The sequence below is a fragment of the Pyrgilauda ruficollis genome, unplaced genomic scaffold (assembly GCF_017590135.1).
Source record: "Pyrgilauda ruficollis isolate IOZ18807 unplaced genomic scaffold, ASM1759013v1 scaffold24, whole genome shotgun sequence".
Taxonomy (NCBI): domain Eukaryota; kingdom Metazoa; phylum Chordata; class Aves; order Passeriformes; family Passeridae; genus Pyrgilauda; species Pyrgilauda ruficollis.
Window position 1 is genome coordinate 9,385,306 of NW_024523648.1, and position 18,952 is coordinate 9,404,257.

General features: G+C 37.3%; 1 protein-coding gene across 8 annotated transcripts in view; it reads right to left on the reverse strand.

Annotated features, from left to right (window-relative positions):
* Window positions 1–18,952, reverse strand: part of SYNE1 (spectrin repeat containing nuclear envelope protein 1) — a 288,954-nt gene that overhangs the window by 267,354 nt on the left and 2,648 nt on the right. For all 8 annotated transcript variants that reach the window (XM_041470094.1, XM_041470095.1, XM_041470092.1 and 5 more), the window contains exon 2: window positions 12,526–12,791. In XM_041470094.1, the coding sequence (XP_041326028.1) occupies window positions 12,526–12,589 (64 nt within the window). In that variant the 5' untranslated portion in view covers window positions 12,590–12,791. The remainder of the gene's footprint in view (window positions 1–12,525; window positions 12,792–18,952) is intronic.

The following is an 18,952-nucleotide window of genomic DNA, read 5'->3' on the forward strand; positions in this document are numbered from 1 at the left end:
CTCGCCATGCTAATTTTTATGCTCAGAGATGTAAAGCAACTTCTCTCTTTCTTGTTTCTCAAGGCAATGTTATTGCTCTTCTCAATATCCAATCTTCTTTCTTCAGTAGTTTTTTTACATTTCTACCTATCAGAAGTCTGTATGTGTTCCTTTCACTTTCATTTCTCTTTCTTTCACTTCTATGTGAATTGCTATGTGTTAGCTTGCTCTGTTTCCTTGCAAATACATTGTTCAAAGCCTTCTATCTAACTTTTAATTACAAATTTATCTTTCTCATAGATGTAAGGAAAGCATTACAAGATGTGTGTGTGAGTGTGTGTTCTGATTTCTGTGCTTTACAATCTCCTTTGGCAAAACAAAGTAGCCAAGTGTTGAGAATTTTGATCTATCAACTCCAATCTTTTCCTTTCTTACAAAGAAAATTCAGTGTACATCTTCATGTAAGTCTTTATATAGATTTTTTTTTTTTTTTTTGCATTTCCTGTGACATAACTATAATTCAGCTCGATAGTTTTAAACTTAATCATAAGCCTGGGAGAATAACCTGAACACCTTAACTGCTGTCACTAATGTTATGTTAATAATTGATGTCACTGAACAGAGATTCCAGGTTTGGCCTCATTTAAAATACATATCTGCTGGAAATTAGCATACCAGTTGGAGAACTCTCATTTTATTGTCATACTTTAAATAGCTGCACACTCGCAGTCCTGAGGTTTGGCATTTTAAGTATGGCAAGAGTAATTTCTTTTAAAGTACTGCAGCCTGTAAAACTTTGAAATTTGGTTACTAGCATATAGTAATGTAGAATACATACAGTAATAATAATAATACATATAACAATGTAGAAAATGTGAGGAATATACACAGGTGAAACTTACATTGTGACTTTTCAAACACACTGCTAAGATATAAGTCACAGATGTTAAGCCAAATTTGAGGTACTTCCTATTCCTGATGACACTATTTCAGCCCTTCAACAGGAACAACCAGCTATTAATAATAAACAGAAATAACTACTTGTAACTACCAGTGGGTACATGTGGAGCTGATTTCTGTCAGTACATAAATGGGCACCTGATTTGTAAAAACATGCTGGTACTGAAGCAGCTCAGTAATTTTAGGAATTGATTTATTCTTTCTGACTGCAGTAAAGGCCATGTTGTAGCCTACACTTCCATAGGAGTTGGTGAGAATGAGACTTTCTGTTTCATTCCAACCCAGAGAGTGATACTATCTTTATCTCCCTCACAGGTTGAAATGTGCTACTTCACTACATATTTGGCATACCTGTTTCTAAAGCCAACCAAAAACCAAACCAAACCAAACAACCCAAAAAAAAAAAAAAAAAAAAAAACAAACCCAAAAAAAAAAAAAACCAAACCAGCAACAAAAAAGCACCTTGTTTAGTTAAGAATTACCACAATGGCTTACCATTATTTAATCTCATCCATAAATTGATGTATTTTTCTATTAAAAACTGATGACATCTTACTGATAAATACAAAGTGAATTTTTTTTTTTGTGCAGACAAAAGTGTGCCCGGGGAATACAGGATATAGATGTGCTCAAGATCTCAAATACAAACACAGAGAAACAGTAAGCCTGAACTATTAGTCTCTTAGAAACCAGATGTAAACACAACCATTAACTGTTCATGATTCCTCTCATTTATTCAAATCACTTCTGGCAACTGATCACACCTCCAGCTCTTTTACTAACCACACAAATGGAAAGGCATGCTCAGGATTGGGAAAGAAGAATTATGCAACGGGGCTTTGTACATGCTCACCAAAGTGACCAAACAAAAGGCCATTCTGGAAAGCAAGACCAAGAAAGCAGATTATACAACTAAACCCCTTTCCATGATACATTGCAATGCAGAATCAGCAGATTTTCTGCTCCTGGGAAGGTAAGCCAGGAAAAAAAAAAAATCAAAATGGTCTCCTGTCTCTTTGGGAAGCAGAAAACAAAATCTTCACAGCAAGATTTAAGGCCTTCTATTCAAGAAAGATTTCATTCATTTAAATGAAAAAGCAGCAATCAATACAAAGCTTTCAATACAGGTATAGTTTTTTTAATAGGATGAATATGTATTTTAGAAATGTAAACAAGATGGTCACATGGCTTCACTTTTACTTAATGGACATAACACTAAAGAACAAAATTAGTAGTTCCAAGATAGCCTACTGACTTTATCTCACAACTGCTGATAAACAAGAATTTACATTTAGAAATATTAACTATGTTTAGAGTATTAAATAAATTTGCAAATAATAAACTTGTAATTTCTTAATACTAATTAGAATCTCAATACAATCTCTTTGAAGATTTTTTAACTCACTTAATTTGTTTGTCCATGGATTGGACTATAAAGAACTCAGGTCTTGGAAGTTGAAGTAAGGCATCTAAAGAGATATTAAAAAATGCACATCATGCCTTTTTATGGCAATATCTATTTCCAGGTGCCCAAAAGCCTTTTAAAATCTTATTCTTCCTGCAATGCACAACTTCAGTAATGCGAAACAGCCAGAAATCCAGGTCAATTAGACCTATGTCCTGTCTAATAAGTCTCAAACCAGAGTGTTTTATTACTGCAACTCACACCTGCTAATAAACATTTATGCCTGGAGACCTCTGATAACACAGTGGCTTGGTCACTTTTTTCTTTTTCACTGATTTGTGATTGATCATTGCATATTTCCACCTCTGTCTCTCCTGTCCACAAATTTGAGTTTTGGTTGATTTAAGAATCATCTCACCACCACAGTCTGAGCTTTGGTTCCAATACACTCCAATGGGGGAATGCCAGCTGGGCTACAAATATGAGTGAAGGGCCCATTCCCAACACTTCCCATTTGAATGGGAGCTCAAGCTTTGTGACTTCCATTGAAAGGTACTTCTTGTCCTCACTGTACCAAGGCACATCAGGTTCACCTATGAGTGAATGGAATAGGGATGCCCAAGCTGCAAAACAGCACTCAGCTCCCAGCAGAGAATGACTGCACTGGTACAACTGGCTCATAACTGCTGTCAGTGGTGATGCTGACTCTTAATTCTCTCCTGAAAATACTACATGATGCTTCTGCATTACCCAGTGGATGCTTCTGGAGTCAAGTAAAACAGAAAATTCGTCTGTATTATTTGTCTTGTATAGGCCAGGAGCAGTTTGCAGCCTCAGAACTGGGAATGGCTGCACCACATGGACTTAGAAAAGCTTAGGGATGTCTTGGCAAATGAGACAATAAAATAGAAACCCTGGCCAAAACAAACAGAATAAAGAGTTAGGTCTTTACACGGTCTCAACTGTAATAATTTACTTGAAAACGGGCTTAACTGTAATAATTTACTTGAATTTCCTTGGGAGAATGAAAGCACAGTCCAAAAGTGAATTTACTACAAATTACCCTAAATTCTTATAAAAAGAAAAGTCTGAGAACCATTCCTAAGTAGGAATTTTTTTTCTAATATATAAGTCACCGTAAGCAAGTAAATATTCTGCTTTCCTACACTGGTTTGGCCACAAATCATCTTGAATACTGTGCTCTTGCATGTAGAGTTGGGTTTTTCTCCCCTCTGAGACCGGAAAGCTAACAGTAATACTCTTCACGTACAATTGCTGTTGTAGTTCATTCCGTTCACCTTATGGAAAGAAGATTTTTTCCTCTGTTTTAATGAGCTTAAGATAAAGTCTTTACAGAACAGCTGCTGCATTGACAAGGTCTGTGGCTTTCTTACAATAGCACCTTAAGTAAAGACTTACATGAGGTCCACACTGTACAGTGAGGACACTGTGCCCACCCAGGCACACCGATGGTGACTCCCAAGCAAGCTGCTGGAGGTAGGACAGGCTATGCAGTCATGGCAAGATACATGAGCTGGTCTCCAATAGTGAGGTACAGAAAGCAAGGGAACATTTTACTACATTTGTACAGCCTTTGGCATCTCTGTAAGGGCATGATGAATTTTCCCGGAATTATACTGGCATAGCTAAAGCTCGGTGATTTGGATAAACTAAATCTCAACTCTCGTTTAGCAGCAATGGCTGCGTGGGTAAAAGGTGGTATTAAATGTTCTAGATATATCTCTTATCTGGGTGAACACAAGAATCTTCAGCTTAGAGATTTACAGGTTTTGCAGGGTTGTGTCACAAGCCTAACAGTGTTACAACGAGATTACATACATTCTCCATAGTCACTTAAACCAATGTACATCAGTGAGGGCATAATCCTCTTAAAAGTACAAAAGACTATGTAACAAATACTGAAAAGTAATTACATAAAATCTAGTGAAATTACAGTACAAGAATCTTCACAAATGACACTTCTGAATATATTAATGTTTATGTTCCATGCAATGAAGCTGCAAAAGATATTTCACAGCGATCTCTGTTCACAACAATGACTCCTCAGCAGGGAAAGCATGAAAGGCAGATAAACCAGAGGGAGAGAGAGGGAGAGCAGGTTGGATGCCTACATACAAGGTATGAGCTCTTGGCCCCCCGGCCAAGCTGTGCAGGGGCTGAGCTGGAGTCCAAGAACTGTCCTCACTGTGCAGTAACTCAGCATTTCTCCTCCTTACCTGGAGGCTGCTTACCCTGAAATATCAAGCTGCTTTTCTTCTACTTCCCTAACAGTTCTGATATTGAGTTACTGAGAACTTATAATAATCAGGATCTCTTTCAAAGTACAGGATGGAGGCTATTTTTTACTGTTAGTCCCAGTTTCTTTACACCCCTCCTGCAAAGAACATTGTACATGGAGTGGCCCCAACTTAAAGTCTACTAAAAAATTAGAATTATAAAACTTACAACCCCAAATACTAGCAATCAAAATTTGAATTTTAAAAATAGCTGTGCAATTAGCAGTCAGTTATAATTACCTGAAAAATGTAATCATATCTTTCAAACATCTCTTTTTAGTTTACCATGGAGACATCAATTCCATAGAGCTAGAGAGGGGGGGTTTGGTGGGTTTTCTTTATTTCTTTCTTGACTACTGGATTCTTAATAAGTCATTGACACTTCCCTCATAAAGCTCCTTCTCATCTTGGATGAAAGACAGAACAAGTAGCCTGTTTTCTTGCACCCAGTAATAGACGATTCCCTTGGATACATACAACTGCCAACTAAAAAACCTCAGTGGGAGTCTAAAATTAGAACTCGGTGATATGAGTCACAAGGAGAAGCTTTGTGATAGAAATGAAGATATTTTTAAGCAAATGCAGTCTAAAGTGCATTTAAAAAATAAAAATGGCATTCTATAAAAAAGTCTGTGGAATAAATTACTAGTAACTATCATGTGTTAATTTTCATCTATGTGTTTTTTCTGCCTGCAAGTATATTCTTTAAAGTATATTATCATCCTGGTAAATAAAGATGGTGAAGCTTTTAATTTCTACAAATGGTCAAAACATGATTACAGCAAAATTGTAAAAAAAAAAAAAAAGATTACTTTCTCATTGAAATATTTTGCCTTTATGTTACAGAAGTCACTACATCAGACCAAAACCATGATTAGCAGTAGTTCATCTACAAAATTATTTTAATCCCTCTTAATTAGTAACAAGAGGCATGTACTCCTGCCCTTTTCAGTTCTTCTACTATGAAAAAACAACAAACGTGGCATTCCAAAAGGGAGCATTGCTTATGTTATAAGCTATGTTCAAATGTAATAACACACCAAAATATATTGTAGGAAGGTATTACCGCACAGCTCTGAGGAAATAAACTTTCATTTTTCAAGCCTGCAGTGTATATAATAGAAATAGGAAATCGCAAACCAGAAACCTGATAAATTGTCTAACCTGCATTAAAATGTTATCAAAATATTTTGAATCTATTCTGTTTCTTGATACCCCCAACCCAAAGCTATTACTAAAATAACTGTCTAGCAGCCTGTCAGAATAGAGGGGGCACTCTCAAAAATAAACACTGCAATATTTTCCTTCTCAAAATCGCTATCTTCACTAAACCATCAAAATTGACATGTAATTGTCCCTATTTAGACTTCCTAAAATATCTCTTTTCACACCAGTAACAAATATGGCAGATGTTATTTTGAGACAAAATCTTAACTGAAACAGCCTCAGATAACACTTTATCTAAACCAAAATTAAACAGCTGCAGTGTGGATGCCTACATACAAACTTGTCAAATCATAGTGAGCAGCACAGAGCTGCTGAAGGTTTGTGTAAAACACAACTTGCCTGACATGTTTTGGATATCCACTATATTTAAGATACAGCATTTTAACCACTATCTATAAAACTGTCCAAGGAAGATTTTCCTCTTGCATTTTGCCTCCTACATTTTGTGCAACAAATCTTGTCAGTGTTGTAATAGTAGCATAGGAGAAGAATTTAAATTTTTGAATTGTGCTTCTTCACATCCAAATGAAAGCAATCCCAGTGAGAGACACCACCATGTCAGCCATTTTCTGCCCTAAATATATACTTTATCCCAGAAGAAAATTGGAAAAATATGTTGCTTTTTCCTTATAAAGCAACTCAAAAGCAAATATATATATATGCAATTAATATCACCTGTGTGATTATGAGTGCTTTGTATCCTGGTTGACTGTCAAGTGGAAAGAGAAGCACAGATTATTTGAACAACCTGTGGAAACTGTACTGTGATAGTCAAAAGTAGGAATATGTTGATTTACATTGTTAGTTTTGTGATCAAATCAGTAGAAAAAAGTGCAAGCAAAAAGATGGCAACATTAACTTAAAAACAATTTCTAAGAATGTACTTTAAATCACAAACTTGGAATTTGTTAATGATGAAAAACCATCTAAAAATAAAAATACAGGACCATGCCTCACTAAAATAGATTCTGCATTTCACATAGTGTCCCAGGACTGTGTTCTCACTGAAGAGAATACAAAGTGAAAGCTAACTGCAGTTAAAAAAAAAATAAAGAAAAAAGGAAAAAAAAAAAAGGCAGCATATGTTTTTTTTCACTGAGATACTTATTACACCATATGTCAAAGCAGTCTAACTATATGACAAAATATTCTAATAGAACATGATACCTAAATTCAGTTCATACTTTAGTCATTTGTACTACTAGTGAAATGTTTTGACCATATCCTTTCCCCTATGTTTTTGTAATACGTACAGGTAGTTCAGAACTTCTCTTTACCAGCAATTCACCACATTATTACCATCACATGCCCAGAAAAAACCTGAAGTGGATTCTCACTGAACTTGTTTGCATACGCATAAAGCAAAATGAAATACTTCTAAAAGTGAAGATTTTAGAGCATGCCTTAGTAACTTTCCTTATGAAATATTAACTACTATTTTACTTGACTATCCCCAGGTACAGACAATCCTTTCACATGTTTTTGTTGTAGTAGATGAAAACACTGTTTTTACCCTTTAATGATCTTCTTTTCAGCTATGATGGTAGGTTTGTTTTCGTCTGTCTTAACCTTTACACAAAAACCTTGTATTTCAGCATTTTGTTCTGAAATAGCATTACCTTAAATTTTCTCATGCTGAAAATATAATAAAGAAAGAGGCTGAAATCCTGTTTGACTTCCTCTTGTTAAGTAACACGTGGGCTGCAAAATTATTCAGATTCCCAATTCATCATTTAGATTTACTTGACCTTCTGATCGTAGAGTTCATACCAGCCAATAGAGTCAAAAGTGTTTCTTTTCCCTTAACACATTGCCAGTGAGAAATGGATTGCCTTAGATACATGATTTTCTCACCCAACAGACCAATAATTTACATTTTCTGTAATTCAAGAAAAATCCAAGAAAGATGCAGTAAACAAACCGGGGCATTTCAGATAGTGAAAGACTGCAAGGAAAAGGCATCAGCATGACTACATGGAACCAGTACACACAAGGAAACTGGATGGAAGGAAACTTTGACCACAGCAGTGTTTGTAACATGGGGATAAAACTCAGTTGTGTGAAGAGGTGCAGCATGCCCTTCCAGATCAAGCACACCTTTTCAATTTTGCTGATGTTTACAAACACGATCTTGCACTTTGGTTTTGCCAACAATAAAATGGTAAACAGCACTGAAGGAGAGACACTGCCTTTTTCCCAGGAGCGCACTTGGCCTCTACAAACTAATTCTCAGCTGGTTCAGGTCTAAGGTAAGAAGAAGAAGAGCACTGGTGAAAACAAAGTTTGGAATGTGTGTGCAGTGAAGCAAGGTATGTGTTAAATTACCCTAGCTTAATGTTAAGCTATGGCTCTTGGCACTGTTGACTTAGTGAGAAAAAAGAGGAAACCAACTAAGGTACACATTAACAAAGAGCCTAGCAGCCAAACAGAAAAAAAACCCATACTGTTTAGTTAATGGCTGCTGGTATGGAAAAGAAATGCTAGGCTGTAAGAAAGGAAGGAAAAGAAGAGCCAAAACTAAAGGCGAAGAGGATGGGGGCAAGAAAGGAAGGACAATCCAGGAGAAAAACAAACCCACAACATTCTGTGAACAGTGCTAATGTAAGGAAGGCATAAAAGTACAGAAGGTGATAGCCATTTGTATGTAATTTTACATAAAATAAGGACTGGGCTTGAAGCTAATTTGACCTGCCTGTACTGAAGGTTCTCTGGAGTGTATGAGTGGTACTAGAACGATGTCTCCTTTCCAGCATGGTCACTCTTCATGTTGCTTGCTTTCCCACCTTAGCTTTTTCCTACATCATGAAGTGTCTCTACAGTGACTGTACAAAACTCCAAAATACCCACAATCTAAAGAGATTTTAAGAGCCTAATAAGAACAGTGGTGCAATCCAGAAGAAATGAAAGATGGAAAAGAATTTTTTACACTTCTCTATCATTTGTAGAGGGTTTTTTAAGACAACAAAATTATTGTCTTGTGACATTGTATTGTTTAAATTGTTGTACTTTGTACACTCCAGAACTGGCTTTACTGCATGGAGTCAAAATGCATAAGAGTCTCAAAACACCAGTTATACGACAGTAACCTGATTTGGGGGGCGTATAGAGTCTAGCGTAAATTGAATTTTTGGTGATCCACTAAAGAAAAGGAAAAAAGTGTCCTGTTTGACTAAATGGACCACCCAATAATGAACACAATGATACTCACAAAAGCCTTCATTCACCACAAAGTACTAAATGAGAAACTGGAAGGAAAAAAACCACAGAGGGATGGAAAAATGGGAATTAGAAAAGCCTATGCTACAGTGACTGTTCAATATCACCTTACAAGCCAGTAAGAACAAGTCACCATAATGGAATAACAAAATCCTGAGGAATGGGACAAATGAGATATTTCTTTTTTTCAGGTTTTTTTTTTTCCTTCAGAACAGCATTAGCACGACTGCAGTTTGCCTGCAACAGTGCATACTAACAGAAAATATTTAATTTCATTATGGCAGAGATTGCAAATTCATACAAGATTTACCAGTCCTCCAGCACTCTTTGGTTAGATATTTGTAGGTATCAAAGATGCTTTAAGAACCTTTAGTGTACAGTTACATTGCCAATGGACTTGCACTTCCTGTAGGCTAAGGAGCAGTGCTTTTGTGCCAACTGGCTTTAATTCCCAGAATAATCCAAAAAACCAGTCCCAGGAATGTAACTCATATTGATGGTGCACAACAGTTCTACTCAGGTTTTATGGATGCTTTTTTAATATGAACAACTAGGAAGCATAAGGTACTGTACAAAACCTAGACTAGCAAGTTTGTCTTGGCTGTTTGTCCCAGGTGAATTTCTGAGCCAGCGATACACAACGTTATTCAAAAACTCTGTATATGTACAGAGTGTATTGCAAGTATCATAATTGCCAAACGGAAGTGACTGGAAATATTTATATTAAAAAACCTAAATAAACAAATAAAAACCACCAACCAACACAAAATCAACTTTGTTTCTCTCTGACAGATGTTAGGAGAGCATATATACTTGTGTTCACTAAAAATGTGTACAGGAGATATTTCAGAACTGGTGTTGAGAATCCCAGTGAAGAATGGCATTTTTCTGGTATTTCCTACACTCTCCTACCACAAGCACTCACTGGAAACCCGTGAGGCAAATTTGAGAACAACGTGGAGGAGGGAGCACAGCTTGCTTTACCTCTCAATGCTGATGAATTTCCAGCACTGACATTTGCAGCACTGTCTAAACAGTAACACACAAGAAGAACTCTCCTGCCTCAGCTTCCAGCCAGGTACAAAAACAGGTTTTGTAAAGCACAACTGCTGCTCTGCACTGGCTGAGGATCCCCCAAACCAGTGCCATTCCTGTTACACCCTGAATGCTGTCAGCTCCACTCTCACCTTGAGCTGTGCACCAGGCTCTGCACTGACTCTGGGCTGCCATGCCAAGAAATATCTCTGTGCTCCTATGCCCATCTACTCCAATTTCAGCTGACTATAATTTCTGAAAGGTGGAGCAACCTCAATACACAAGGGCTTAGGTAGTCGCAGTGCAGACTGCCTGCTCATCCATAATGCAGAACTACAGACTAAAAAAAGATTTAGGCTCCAAGCACTCTAGCTTTGGCACAGGTGATTTATTGAAATAGTGCATCTGCAGCAAAACTCAGATCCCATCAATAGCAAGATGAGCTGATTTCATCTGAGAAGCAAATAATTCAGTAACAGATACGACTTGAAATTAACATGTGATGCCAAATTTCCATTTAGTTCGTATGTTTTCCTGTCAAATGTCTTCACTTCAGAATTCATGTAACTATTTTTACCTAATTTCCAAAAATAAAATAATATAAAGACATTATAGCAGACTGAACTATGTATCAGATTTCAGCAGAGCCAAAAATAAAAAAAAGGAAGAAAAAGTGTAAAAAAACCCCAAAATGCAAATAAACAGAAGAGCTATTTTGTCAGCAACAGCTTTACAGATGTTTAGAAAGCACACAACAGTCTGATAATTAATGGTCCCCATGCTCTGTAAATACCTTCTGCAGCATCCTCCTTATACATTGCTTCAGAGTACCAGCCTGAATAAACACAATTCATCTCCCTGATGCTTTCCTTTACAATATGTCTCCACAACCTTTGAGTACATTCCTCTCATGCATTTCTTCATATTCCTCAGAAGATCTAACAGTTTCATAATTATTTCATGTCTTGCTTCAAGTCTCACAGTATTTGTTTTTCTGGAATACCTACTAAGAACATGACTTGATATAAATGTATAGTATCCTGTGATACACACACACTGTGCCCTAAGACCCCTGCCTGCTCTGTGGGCAAGGCTGCCTCACTGTGCCCTTGCAGTCTCCTTCAAATCTACCTGGAATGTCTTAGTCTAATGCTTAAACCATAAATCCTCTGAGAACTAAATATTTCCCCACTCTATGTTTGTTGGCACTTTGAACAGCCATTGTCCAACATTGTGGCTTAGGAATTAGCAGACATAAAAACAGAATGGGAACATACAGTAAATGTATAAAAGGCTGAAGAAAATCAATCAGAACCACGTTGGAATTGATGAAGTGCTGTAGCAAGCAGGTAGAAATAGGACAGACTCTTCCACAGATCTACTGAGGCTACATGGAAATTACTGGTAGTAGTAGCTGGTGGCTGGGAAGCTAAATTCAGATCTCCTGAACTGAAAAACAATAAATGGAAGGAAAACGCACGAGCAGATTAAGCTTCCAGATTTAGAGGATGCAGAAGGGGGTAACAAAGGTTCTGTGCATACAAGCTTTTGTTGAAGTCAGCAGAAACTAGTCTGTAGAGGAAAGAAGGCCAGGGATTTATGGTCAAGTTTAAAAGTTAATAAGAGTGAAATCTACAGCAGCATTGACAATTTGTTTCTAGTCAATATCACTATTTGAATTTTAAAAAATCCAAATGCAAGCTTTTAGCAGCAGCAGTTAGGTGTATAACTTCTAAGAAAACACAATAAATTTATTTATTACATTGCTATATTATAGGAACATAAAACCGTAATGAATACTCAAAGAATATTGCAAAGACATGCTGTGATGTGTTATCTAAAAGGTCATCAACTTGAGCACTAATAACAAGCTCACTGAGCTATGAATTCCTCAATGATTAACAATATAATAAAGCTGTTCTCATTGCTAAACTAATATAAAATAGCTGTTCTCATTGCTAAACTAATAAATATTAGTTAAATATTAAAAATTAAACTTAAATATTAGTTAAATATTTATCAGTATAAAAAATCTACCAGATGAATTTGTAATAGAGAAAAGGATGAATATCATTTCTACTCTCTTTTCTATGAGAAAACTGATACACACATCAGATAACCTGGGAGAAACAGAACCAAAACCAAAGTCTCATAAGCTTCAATTCAGTGTACTGTCCCATGGAGCCACATTCATGTCAACTGCTTTGAAGCATCACTGCTAATGCTATGCCAAAGGACATATATAATCACAGGCCTTTAGATATACTACAAGCACGTCCTACTAGATAAGTTTGAAAAAGTTACTAAACTTCAGAAGTTTTGTTCTGACTGTTCAGTATAGTAGAAAATAGGAACTTCCATTTACAAGGGCGCAGCAGAGAGCGCCAGCCCAAGTCAGTCACTTACCTTGAAGGCGTTGCATGACATTGGCAATGTCTCTAGATCTTGCCACTAGTCGGGATGACGCCATGACCTCTTTGCAGCGAGTCCACTTCCCCTAAAAGAACTCTCCCTCCAAGCTGTGGAGCTCAGTGAGACGAGGATCTCGGATGGCTTCCTTTTAGCGTTCAACCCTCAGCCGTGGCAGAGCATCCCTGGGCCAGTCAGACAGCTCCAGTCCAACACTGGCCCCCATAGGGCCGGGGCAAGGCAATGGTAAACAACCTCAGCACCTGAGAAAGAAAGCACCAAAATTTAGAGGAAACTTTCACCAGCTCTGAAAAACTAAGAAGTCCAAGTTTCAATAGCTATCTTAACAAGTAAAGGGTTTATGTTTCGGCAGTAGTGTGTGCCCCAGCCAGAGACATAATTAATGCTGAAAGCTTGCTTGGCAATCATCAAGCAGAATGAAGCTGCAAAAACAAATCATTAAACACAACTGGCAATGCACCAGACATTAATGCTTTCCTGAGGATGCTTGTGGATATTGTTTTAGAAATAATAATAATGTTATATTTATTAAAAGTAATACTTTAATACTTTTTAACATAGAGACTATTAAGCTTAAAAGAAAAACAAAACCGTTTGTAAAAATCCAAAAACTGTACAACTCTCATTCTACTTCACCACTGTAGGAAGGAGCATGTAACAGAAACTCATTGGTCAGGATAACTCCTAACTCCACTTGACAATGTGGTGTATTCTGAAATATTGAGATTAATATACTTTATTATTAAATAAAGTTGTATTTATATTCTTTTTTTTTTTTTTTGTATAATGATGCTGTCTTTTGTGTCATTTAACATCAAAAGCTGTGACTCAGAACTGCTACACGAACACTGCTACACTTCTGCATCTATAATAAAAATCTATGTGACTATAAATCTGGTCTAAAAACAATCCAATTAGATTTTTCAGATAATACTATCAATAACATCTTATCTTCTGAGGAACAAGTGCATGTTGTGTGTGCATGCAGTGATTTCCCTGAAAAGAAATGTACAGACACCAAAAATAATTGGATTCATACCATACAGTCTGAGCGCACCCCAAATTCAAGACGATATGCAGCTGATCAATATCACAAATGTGAGTGGGTTTGTTTGTGTTGTGCACTTTCCTCTCCTCCTGGCCCCAAGGTCTGTCAGAGAATAGAGACTTCCATTATCAGGCAGACAAGCCTTTAGGCTGCACAGCTTCAGGCGCGAGGAACTGTCCCAAAGGAGCTGTGTCAACATGTAAGGGCGGCCAGAGGAAATGATATTTCAACGTTTCCTTTTCTAACCCTTCAAACCATGCCTGACCCAAGGTACATCCTGCTTTCCCTCTTATTGATGTTTTTTTATTGTATGTTTACCTTGTATTTTAGACACCTAAATGCTGCTCAGATCAGCAGCCCCAAGCTGGCTGTAAATCAGTGAAGCTGAGGGAAGCACACTGATGGGCCACAGGGCAGAACAGATTGCAAAGTCCACCCATGTCTTTGGGCTGTTCTCTTGCAAGCCATGGCCCCGTGGTACTAATAGCTACTCCAGACACACCGCTGCTATTTTTACATATGTCTACACTTTACATGGCATCTGGATGCTCATATATACCACTCTCTTTCCATGTGTGTCCGCTCTTTCCTTTAAGGGCCTTCTCCCCTCCATAGCCCTTCCCACCTTCCAGGCTTTTCCCCACACACTTCTAGGGGTGCACAGGGACTCTGCCTATCAGTCACCACTTCCCAAGCAGGGAGAGGCACCCTGGCAGGAGCCTCACGCTTGTGTCAACCAGGCACGAGAAGGTGCCACCAACGCACCTTTCAGCCGCAACACTGGCTGGGGCTGATGGTCTCCTGGTTTTACAAAATCCCTGCAGAAAGCATCAGCAACAGCACACCAAATAGCACCTGACTGAGTGGATGGGGAGCAGGAGGAGGATTTCTGTTGCTTGTGCTCACACATGACAGCTTGGTGAACTTTGCTTCCCCTGCAATATTTAAATGAAACAGCAGCTTTCCTAACCTCATCCAAACCAGAAATATTTGTAACACAGTGGGTTACATGTAGCCTTGTTTCTGCAGCAGTGGCACTGCTAACATTTTGAGCAGTAATATAAGCTGGGTATAGCCATTTCTGGTAGCAAGTTGCTAGACTAATTTATGGGCAGGGATAAGGGGTTTTAAAAATGCCTCATGTGATTTTTGGCTAACAGCAGTAACAATATCAGAACACCAGTCCACTCACACTGTGACAGAGCTGGCATAAAACAGCTGTACATGAGCAGATTTACAGGAGCTGTGGAACATGCTGATCCAAGTCCAAGTTAAAAGAGTCTGGGAAAGTGTTATGAAGATGTATGTTCAATACACTCATACAGCAGGCTGAGTCACTGTGCAGCGATAAATGGCAGACTGGCAATTAATAATTTATTTAGCTGATATTAAATTATATGCTGCATAAGAAGAATGCGAGTTTCTAAATATGACTCCTCATTCAAAAGCTCCTTTGCAAGCAGTGGGAATTAACGTATTTAAAGGTGACACTAAGTTAGTACAGGTAGGAAGGAAAGATTCTCATGTGCCTAGTCACCTCCACAGGCAGAAAACCACAGCTCAGAACACAGCAAAAACACCAGCAGAATAGATGAAACAAAGCTTCATACACCCCTCTCACCTCTCTTTGGGCAATACCTAATGTTTTACAGAACAAATAATCCTATGTGGACAGTCACAAATCCAATGTAATGTAGAGCGGGAATTTTTCATGGCTTTTACAAATACTTAAAGCCATAAACAAAATATTTTTTCCTGCTGAAAGATTACTTTTTCAGATTTTTAAGCATTAAAATCTTAATTATTTGCATAGTTGCTACACAAAATAATTTTTAAATAAATGGAATGACTTTTAAATTTGTGTGTCAGACACAAAGATGTGTCTTCAGATGGATATGCTTTCAAAATACATAGGTTTTTAATAAAGTGCATGGCTTAAATCTCTTAAACCTTCGCCTGAAATAAACCTGAAGCTAACCCTGAATATGAGCTATTCCCAGATTTAGCATTCAACAAGTGATTATTCAATATTATTCTTTTTTTTTTCTTTTTTTTTTTTTTTATCTGAACATACATGGAATCAACACACAAGAGTGAAACGGGGTTTGCATATAAATTAGGTAAATCTTTTATTACATTTGCCACTTTTCTGGATTTAATGGATAAAGTTACACTGACGCCATTTTCTTATATTAATATACCAGTACTGTGGGTTTAGATGAAAAGAGGAAACATGAACTTCTCTCATATAAGAGCCATTAGGATTTATTAAATTGCAGTTTACAATTCCCTGGATTATTTTGTTCCTCTCCTCAAATGCCAGGAAAGTGAGATATCTGTGCTATGGAAGAAATAAGAAAAACACCGCATCTATTGTGGGTTAACTTTTCTGAGTCCCCTGTTTAATCCTCTTTTTCTCATTGTGCTCAGGAGCACTTTGAATTAGAAAAGATATTTTCCTTTTATTGGTGAAACTAGAATACCATTGGCAAGACCAGATTGTAATTTATCTTTTAAAGTTTACAAAACATATTAAAGGCAAACAGACCTGCCTGTCAGCAGTGTGGTTCCAGAAAAACAAAGAGACATCCGCTAGGTGCAGATGACATATTCAATGTGCAACAAGGGCTGAAGATAAACCTGACCAAGAAGAGGTAAACAATTCTCTGACTGTACTTGTAGCCACAAACTGCAGATTCCAGATGACCCCACCAGTGGTTCCTTCCAGTCTTAACCATTCTGTGATTCCCAGCACACCAGGCTGATGCCACATATAGCAGCCAGAAGGAGCTACTGATGTGAAAGTATGGCTGTACCTGAAAATACTGTTTTAGACTTCCATTATAGCACCAGAATAGATAAAGAAACTCCAGATAAACAAGGATAAACAAATAATAAACAAAGATATTGAAGAGAGCAAGAAATAGACAGGGGCAGGCAGTGAAAGGACTGTTTCTAATCTGGGACATTTGAAAAAGAGATATTTGAGAGGACAATAAACAGAGTAATAAATTCAAGGAAGTCCTGCAGCTAGAAGACATTTACAAATCAAATGTTACACAGATACAGTGGAGTAACTAAAATAACTGTAGCATATGAAGTGAACAGAATCTCAGGAACAACTGAAATAAGGTCAAGTGCTGGGGTGCCATTATATATTAACAAACAGGCAGACTTCCCTGGTAAGCAAGAGTTGCACAGAACTGATCAAAGGAAAAAAAATCAGGAAAATAATTTTCAAGCCTAGTTTACTGCCGTAGTGCTAGAAGTTCACACTGATCCATAGATTCCCTTTCTGAAACAGAAGAGGTCTTGGAAATGCTGCCAGGTTGATAGACACTACTGGAACAGATGCAATTCTATGAGACAGCAGTGAGTCTCCTGCCAGTCAGGAATAAATGACTCACAGAAAGATAGGAACCAGAATTTTCTGGAGGTTATAACTGTGTTTTTAAACAGAAAATAGTCAGAAAAACAGCTGGTTTAGGTTGGGTGTTAGTTGTTAGTGGGAAGAAAATGGTAATCAATAGGAAATAGCTCCAACTAAGGAAGTGACTGACATTGTGCAAAATATTACAAGGATAATCCAAAGCATTTGAGGAGGTCAGAAGATGATCTAGAAACACAGTACTTAAAAAATAAATAAAAGGGAAATCAGCAGAGAAGTCAGTTAGACTGAAAAGCACAGCACCTCCCCTGTGAAGCAGGCTGGGGTTTTCTTTAAATCCAAAGTCTAGCAGCTTTACATCTGTTCAGAACAGAATAAAACTGCTTCAGATGTAACTGGAAAAGCCATCACACAGAAATAAGTGGGCAGAAACAGAGCATGAGAAGTGAAGAGCACTGCCATAGCGTGTGCTGAATATAGGCTTGAAGAGAGATGTGCTAAAAGACCATCTGAGAAATAAAGACAGCAAGCAAATGGTTTTTAGCCAGATAAGTAAAAAGAAAATAGAAAATAAGATCAAGGGGAGAATATTTTGCTTCAATTAGTATTATACTGATTTTTCCACTGAAGACATTTCTGATAGACAAAGGCATGACGAAAAATGGAAGCAGTGCCTCTTAAATAAACTCAAAGTTAAAAGTGGAAAAACTCAATAAAATTCATTCCAGGATACTGATAAACGGTAGATTACATATTGAGAATCCATTTGCAAATTTATTTGAATACATCTGTCAAGTTGCACTTGATGTCTACTGGATATATAAAATCCAGAGCTAGGATGAAGAAGTGGGGTAGAGTGATCCAACAGGGGTCTTATATTTTCCTCAGAGAAAATGCAGTATCTCCTCACTGATCTTCCAAAATCCAGACCAAAAGAGGAGTCCCTTTGGTAATTTTTTCTGACAGCTGAACTGCAAGTTTGCAGTTGGTCGCTTGAACCCAATCCAGCAGAAGTGCATCAGTGGATACTGGAACTTTCCCAAAGGCAATGGGACATAACTGCACCACATAAGATCATGGAAAATGCAATTTTGGCTCTGAAAGGTGTTTTTGATGGTTGAATACCAACATTGTCAATCTGTGCTTCCTTACTCTACTGACAAAAAATGCATTGAAACAGGAACACTGAAACACAATGTTCTTTCTCACTGACCATCCAACCTCACACTGACTTAATGTGCAGTAATTACCTGAAGGTATTGAAATTTGCTTTTCTTGGGGAATGTGGGGCAGCAGAGAGAGAGAGATTTAGATCCTTTCTGGAACTCCAGATTATTTTGGTTAATCCAGGTATCCTTAAGCATATTTTGGAGTTGAACAGAAGTTTTTAATTCTGCAGAAGTGTGAAGGTCTTGCAACAGCAATTAATGATTTGCAAGTTCAAGGTAATTTGCACATCTGACATTTAAATCTATGGCATATATTTCACACAATCTTCTATGTTTTACCTATGTTTGTACTCCAGTATTTAAAAAATATTTGTAGGATCCTAGTCATGCACGTACCTATGTATGTATTTACATTTCAGCAAGTGAGCATTTTATCATCTACTTTTTATTAGTATTTTTGTAAGATGGATGAAAATCCAATGGTATGATTCTTGTCTTGAAAGCTGTAATTCCATTTGAACATAAAATACAAACTGTTCTAGGAGAAAATAAAAGGCAGAAACTTGCTTTTTTTAGGAAAATTGGCAGAACATACATTTTTAGATACATGCAAAGAAAGGTCATTCAGACTTATTGATACAAAAAGTTAAAAGACAGCCTAAACTACAATTTAGTAATCCTGTTATTGAAATTGTGCAGGAATATATTACAGTCATATAGCTGGTAATAGCAGGAGACTGGGATCAGTAGCTCATTACCTTCTACAAACACAGGATATAATCCTTGCCTAAAAGAGCT